Raw genomic sequence first — 7,306 nt, forward strand, 5'->3', positions numbered from 1 at the left:
CTAGTTCTTTGTCAGAAATTCTTGACATGAATATATAGTGACTCTTCTGAATAAGCACTGATCTATGGGTCGTTGCACGTCTCATGTAAATGTGTAACCTTGTCTTGTTTGCATCTTTCAGGTTTGATGGCACACCCACCTGTAAAACTTCAAATGAACATGAACATCCATTGGAGTCCATTGACTTGCCTGACGGTATGATGACGTGATTTTTTTTTTTTATTTATTTTTTTTTTGTACCGATGTGAAGTAGTTTTTGTGATACATTCTCAACCATCTATTCATCATACAGGAAGCTTCAATCAAGTGGACTGCCTGGACACTAAGCAGGTGTATGCGATGCAGAGGGTCTTGGATCAGTCTTTGCATGGTCCTGCTCTTTTCTCTTCAAAAGATGACGTGCCTAGTGACCACAGGTCTTGCCCTCCAAGGGACGGTGTGTCCTCTTCTACACAGAGCAGTCCAGTGTCAACTATCAAGTCAGAGGTCCCAGAGGAAATGTTGGAAAACCAAAGTCGCATTTCTGTATCTCCTCCCCCTGCGCTGAAACTTAATCTAAGGAGCCAAAGTCCAGATGGAAGTCTTTCCCACAGTCATGTATCTGTGTCGCCTCCACTGGTACTGAACCTTAATCTTAGGAGCCAAACTCCAGAGGGGATCCTCTCCACCAATAAATACCAATCATATGCTGATGATTTTGAGGCGTTTTCTTCTGTGTCCCCATCGGGTGCTGAAACCCCATGCGAGGAGATAGAATTTTCCGTTGTTTCAGATGAAGGAACGGCTGAACATGAGGAGGAACATAGTGGCTTTAAATCCAGTCCTCGCTTACTTGAGATTGTTGCTACCTCACAAGAACCCATTGTTTCACATGAAATCATTGATCCTCTTACAGACTTCAAGCTAGGAGACAGGGTTCTGGTAAGTGGGGTGCAGCCAGGAACACTGCGTTTTAAAGGTGAAACACATTTTGCTGAAGGTGTATGGGCAGGAGTAGAACTGGACAAATCTGAGGGCAATAATGATGGCGCACATGAAGGCAAACGGTATTTTAGTTGTCCCTTCCAGCATGGGCTGTTTGCACCTCCACATAAGATCTCACACCTGGAGGCAGAGAGCCAGACGTCTCATTCCCCTAAAGGAAGTGCGGTTGTTGATGACGAAGGGCCTCTTGAACACACTGGAGAGTTTGACACTCTTGATTCCACATTTGATGATGTGCCTGCCAAAGAGGATACCACATTGTTTGAAACGAAACCGTGTATTATCTCAGAAGATGGACAAAATCATGCACACAAAACAGAGTCTATCCAGGAACAAACCACCACCCTGGAAGAGAACAACACAAGCCTAAAAACTCTTCTTCCAGAGACACTTGACAAGGAAAAGCAACATCAAGAGACGGATGGGGTGCATGTCCCAGAGGTGAATACACTTTCTGAAAATGTATTAAAGGTCTGTCTGAGGGAAACTGTTACCTACCTCCAAAATATACGCAGACAGCGGGCAGAGAAAATTCAGCGGAACAACCAAGACATACTAAGCTCCCTTAACACCAATGATGTTCACAGAGATACTGATGACACCCAAAATGACGATCTACAACCTCAGATGGTGAGTAGGAGATATCTCAAAAACACAAAGAACTTAACTGTGCACAGGCTGATGAAATCCAGAATTCAAAGCCCAAAGGCAAGCTTCTAGTGTAATACTTTGTACACATTGGGCTCAAACTACTGCATTGTTCGCTGCCTTATGTCAGTTCCATAGCTGCATGTTAGAAGTGTCTAAAGTTAGACTTTAGTGTCTTAAGCTAATGGTGACTGCTGTTTGATACACAGAAACATGCTGGTAGCTTTGACAACAGTAAAAGTAAGCTGCCTTGGTACCTATATAAATGTCACCTAAGGCTATTATTTGGCTGTGTACCTGGAACAAATTCCTACGCCAATTGCCTAGGCACCAAATAAGAATGTGCTAGTTGTACATCTGCAGTATAAGTGCTAATCCTGTCTTATAAAGGCAGCTAAACAATAATTTAGTGGAAAACCAATAGTATTGTAGATGAAAAAAATTTACTTGACACTTGTAATTGGGTCACATCGCATTTGGACGAGGTTAGTATTAGGCTTTCTTATGTAAACTGTAACTTTTGGTCTGATTCAGGTATCTGTGTTCGAGCCGCGTTATGGACAGGATTTGACAGAGCTTGGGCCAAACCGTAACCTGCTTACTGTCCTTGGAGAGGAGCCAGACTGGTTTGACGAGGACTTCGGTCTGAGCAGCTTCAAGATCCAGAAGTGTCAATCTGAAAAGGACGCCCCCCCAGAATTCTCTCCAGAACCAAGTCTTGTAACACCTGTCCCTGAGCCTGCACCCAAACCTGTGCTCCCAATTCCCCAGGCAGAACCTTTAATTGTAGTCTCCCACACTGAGCCTGAAGTAGAGCAACTACTGCAAGTGGCTTCAGATGCGTTGTGGAGGTGGAAACACCATGGTGGAGACCTCCAGGAGATCCGTGCTTTTTTCACCCAATCTGTTGAAGACGGGCAGAGCACAGCTAGCTGTGCCTACAAGTCCGTAAGTCAAATGATCTCTATAAAATTGCTTGTTCTTCCACTGTATTTAGTTTTCTTACATCCGGTTTTGCTTTTGAGGGTTTTTTCCTGTAAGTTTTTTCTACCAGCACTAGTTATTGCAGTAGTGGTGGGTATATCCTTTCTTGGAGGACGGTGAAATAATACCGTGCGCTGACTTCTCCTGCTAGATATATCCCTCAAGGCAGATTCAAGTACGTTCTGTCTGTCCTTCAAAGGAGGCATGTACTGGGTCCTCCTATGTTTGGCCAGGAATTCGGTGTTATGGTGGAACAAGTTATAAGACGTGAAAATAATTTAAGTAACTCAAAGCCATTGCATCACTGTATGTAAAATCTAGGATTATAAAGGCACAAAGACACAAATTAAGAAATGGAAAGTAGCCAAACCGGGAATCAAGAATTGGTCAATTATCTAAATAAGAAAATACAAATAGTATAGTGTTGAGTGCGGAGGATTCCGGGTCTGAGCAGAATATCCAGTCCAAAGGAAGGGTCTGCCCGTTCCTGGAGGTGTTGGCACATAGGGTGTATCGTATGCCTCAAGCGTGCACACCTTGATATCAAATGTTACCTCGTTGTATGTCTTGGGTATGGTCTAAGGTCCCCTAAAAGATGCCATCAATCGCAAATGACAAAAGCTAAATCCGAAGTCATGTTTGGTTTGTAAAACTCTTTCAGTCTTGAAGAAGACAGAGCAGCGTAACGGTTTCAATATCCCTAAATGCAAACTCAGAAAACATAAAGCAAGTTAGGGAAGGGACGCAAGTGCTTCTGTATGTAGACAACAGAACATATCTCTGAGCAGTCTGTCCGGTTTCCTTTTTGATGGCTTCTTAGCTACACAAGTAGTGCATTCTCTGCATGGGAAGCTCGACAGATTATGTTCCAAAAAATCTTTTAACATCATTGAGCTCGGATTAATAATATAGATAAATTGATGAAATGAATCTTTGTAGGTTTCCCTGTTTTTAGGCACAGGAAATTACATTGTTAGTAACTGCTTGGGTTATTAGAATTGGGTAGAGAATAGCTCGGTACTTGTTTTATTATTGCACATTGTTTGGTTTTTGAAACTGCAACCTACTCTGTTATGTCATACAGATGCTGTTTGACCTGGCCTTGCATATATTTAATGAGATATGTTCTCCAGACCCCCGTGGGTCTTACCCCTTGTGGAAGAAGCCTCCTCGAGTGTCTCCATTATATGCTCGTCGGGTGATGGATCCTCACAACATGCAGGAAGTCAAGGTACCGTCTCATGAAAGGCTTTCGTTTTGTTATATCCTTCTTGTTATTTTTTTTTGGTTTTAACACGCTGTGGCTTTTTAGACTTTCTTGACAGATGAAGTGCTTAGTCTCTTGAGCTTGAAGAAGTCTGAAAATCATAAAACAGACTGGCAAAGAATGATGAAGTTTGGGAGGAAGAAGAGAGACAGAGTGGATCATATACTGGTAATAAAGCTATTGAGTTCAACAACAAAATATCCTTATAACAGCATTCACGTAGGCTAATTTTTTTTCAATCTCGTATGCAAATTTCATACCAAATTCCATACTTTCCATTTATCAACTGATATTTTTGATTCCCGTACATGGGTAGTGTAAAAATACAGAATCTTTCATTTAGTACAAAACCTCTTTATGTGCTGATCAATTGCTATCATGAGTGTTAATGGCCCTTGAAAAACAGCCACCAAATAAAAATGTAACAAACTCTGAGGTAAAAATAATAAAACATATTAAACGGGTGGCACAAAACATACCTTACACAGTAATTACAGTTATAAATGAACCTTATCTGGCTATGAAGACGATGCTAAAATAGAAGCTGCCAACTTGCCCAGACACCTACTTTAAAGGCTTTGCATAATTTTTCTCTTTGGAATTTATTACACATCTCTATACAGTGGCCATTTGTTGTCATATCTGGGCTTCTAATGGCTGTGCGTGAAAGGTTATGATGTAATAACGCTCTTTATACCAAGCAGAGCTCATGACTGAATACTGTAAGGAGATCTGTGGCATCCCTGCCACCAAAATGTGTTTTTAAACCCATTGTCTGATCTAAATTAGACCTGCGTAGGTTGTGTATTTTAATGAACACTTGGGTGCTCCATGCAGCCCCACCAACAAAGAATGCACATAAAATACTTTGTAAGTTCTTTATGCATTCATTAAATGTTTATTAAAATATAATGTTATTATTAAAAAATAATAATAAAAAAAGGCACTTGTAGGAAAAGCTCACTACGGCTTCCGGTTTTCTTGCCAGCAGCCTGAGTGTAGCATGCGCGGCCACATTGCTTACCGTTGTAAGCGCTTACCCGCAGCGTGCTCATTATTTTGCAGGTTTTTCTAATGATAGATACAATATTTGCTATAACCTCAGTTATGGATATCATAAAATGAAAACATTTTGTTTGTAACATTGTTAACACTAAAGGATTGCGCAACACAGTTCCCAGAAAAGGTGATTAATCGGCGTTTATGCCAGGGTGCAGTTTTCTTTAGGTTTATTTTTATATGCTGTGTTGTGTTCAGAGTATAAATGCGAAGGGAGGTTTCCTGCCGGTGCCTTTACTTTTTTATTTTATATATACGCCGTAATTATGTTTGCACTAATGATTACATTCTGATCTGACAGGTACAGGAACTGCACGAGGAGGAGGCACAGTGGGTGAATTATGACGATGATGAATTGTTTGTAAAGATGCAGCTGGCTGATGGGATCTTTGAGACCTTAATTCGAGACACACTACAGGTCCTGCAGCAAATTCAAGAAAAGAACCACCTCGCACTTAAAGTTTGATCTATCGGAAAAGCTGCAAATGTCAATATTCTACAATTTCGTCCATAGAATGAAAGGAACCACCGTTGGTCGTGGTGTGGACCTAATTTTAAATGATTTACAGGTTCTGTGTAATTTTGGGAAGAATCTGCTATCCTTGCAGCAGGAGATTTATCCGCCAGCCTGTTGGGTTTAGCTGGAGCCTTACCTCGACTGCAGCGCAAGCAGACTATAGGGTGTGTGATATCGATAACCTGTATAACTTAACGTGAGTGTTCTGGGGCAGGGTGTGTGCAGCTGCCTCATCAAGTGTCCTTAACTTCTTGCAATACTTGAAAAGTTGGGTGTATAATGCAATATCTGGGCAAACTGAAATCTTCTCGGATAAGAGCTTTACTATTGGAGCCTATGGAGAAAAATGACTTTTTGTTTTTATTTTTTTAACAGTAATCTTACAATGGGTTGTGCAAGCGAGTTATCATTATGGCGAGGGCGTATCTGCAAAGGATCATCATTAAAAATAAAAAATAATTAGCATTATTACTGTACTTGGAGACTAAGGGCCTCTGAAACTAGTCAGAAACGACACTACTCCATTTGCAGAGCTGTCATTGGTGAGTTCAGTAAAGTTCATTTTATGTAAATTTTAAGTTTGATGCCCAATTTCAGTTCAATATTCAACATGACCTTTATTACTTGTCAAGTGTAGTTGTTCCAAACAGCACGTCGGCCTTTTTAATTGTACTCCATGACCATCAGTAAGCCGTGTTCATGCCAAAGGCTCCAATCCTAGTCCCACTAGGTTCTGACATCGTTCTATGCCGATCTTCCACCTTCTGCTGCTCAGAATTATTTGGCAGGCTTATTTTTTTTTCCAAAAATGAATAGAACAGGGTCACTATTGTAAAATGAAATCTCGTGACTGTTCCCCACTGCTTAATACTTTGAATAAACTGGGAGCACTTTGCATAAAACCTTGTGGGGTTATGGCCTTGTCGGGTCTTCGTTTCACAGAACATGACAGAGTGAAGAGACTGTGAGAATGGACTGGATCGAGGCCACGTAACGTGGGGTACTTGTTTTGCAGTATTAAGTTTTGATTTGCACTACAACTCCAACAAGTGGTATAGACTCATTACATTAAGGTTACCGGTGGAGTGTGGGGTAAGCATTGCTATGCCACATGTTTTCTCCTCTCTCTCTTTTTTCGGTACATAAACCCTCCATACAAAGACCTCCTTGTTCTGAACCACTGCGGCACAACTACATAAGGAATTTCCGCCTTAGTTTGGAGTTGTATCACTGCATTATAAACTGTGAACACTAGATGCGTTTAATACACGCCATTCTACAGGGGAGATATATATGTGCAGGTGAGTTCTACCTGTGACCTCTAGTCCCTCGCTTCATCCAGTGATGTAAACAGATGTACTTATTGCCCGAAATGCTGCATTGTAAAGTCTCCTCTCTGTAAATCACTTGTGAATAAACTGCAGGAAAATGTACTTTAACTAAAAAAACAAAGCTGTAAATAAATATTGATTTATACACAGGCCTGAAGTGAGTTTTACTGTTATGGAAGTTGGGCGCCGTTTCTGTTTATTTTGCAGCTTAAACCACATACTGATGACGTCCACAGCAATTAAAGCCAACTCGTTGTCTGAGCATCTTAATTGAATTGCGCCCTGTGCCCTTTGCGTGGATGGGTTGATGGTGTGTCTAATCCTGAGTCTGGCTGTTATTACACTGTATTAAAAATGGCAGGTCCTCTAAAAACAGTAACTTTATATAATATAAAGGTTTTTTTTTTTTTATCTAACAAAATTTTAGCTTTATTCCGCCACATACAGCTTGTCCGTAGTGCGTAGGATAACGGGATAACAAATATGCTTCCTTGGTTTGGTTTCCTTGTAGGTCCG

General features: G+C 40.9%; 1 protein-coding gene across 1 annotated transcript in view; it reads left to right on the forward strand.

The window, feature by feature from the left end:
• Positions 1 to 5,933, forward strand: part of CEP350 (centrosomal protein 350) — a 30,558-nt gene extending 24,625 nt beyond the window's left edge. The window contains exons 32-38 of the mRNA XM_053468943.1: positions 122 to 195; positions 293 to 1,614; positions 2,167 to 2,580; positions 3,701 to 3,847; positions 3,929 to 4,051; positions 5,244 to 5,518; positions 5,613 to 5,933. Coding sequence (XP_053324918.1) covers positions 122 to 195; positions 293 to 1,614; positions 2,167 to 2,580; positions 3,701 to 3,847; positions 3,929 to 4,051; positions 5,244 to 5,408 — 2,245 coding nt within the window. The 3' untranslated portion in view covers positions 5,409 to 5,518; positions 5,613 to 5,933. The remainder of the gene's footprint in view (positions 1 to 121; positions 196 to 292; positions 1,615 to 2,166; positions 2,581 to 3,700; positions 3,848 to 3,928; positions 4,052 to 5,243; positions 5,519 to 5,612) is intronic.
• Positions 5,934 to 7,306: the final 1,373 nt, after the last annotated feature.

This window comes from Spea bombifrons, chromosome 6, assembly GCF_027358695.1.
Source record: "Spea bombifrons isolate aSpeBom1 chromosome 6, aSpeBom1.2.pri, whole genome shotgun sequence".
Lineage (NCBI taxonomy): Eukaryota > Metazoa > Chordata > Amphibia > Anura > Pelobatidae > Spea > Spea bombifrons.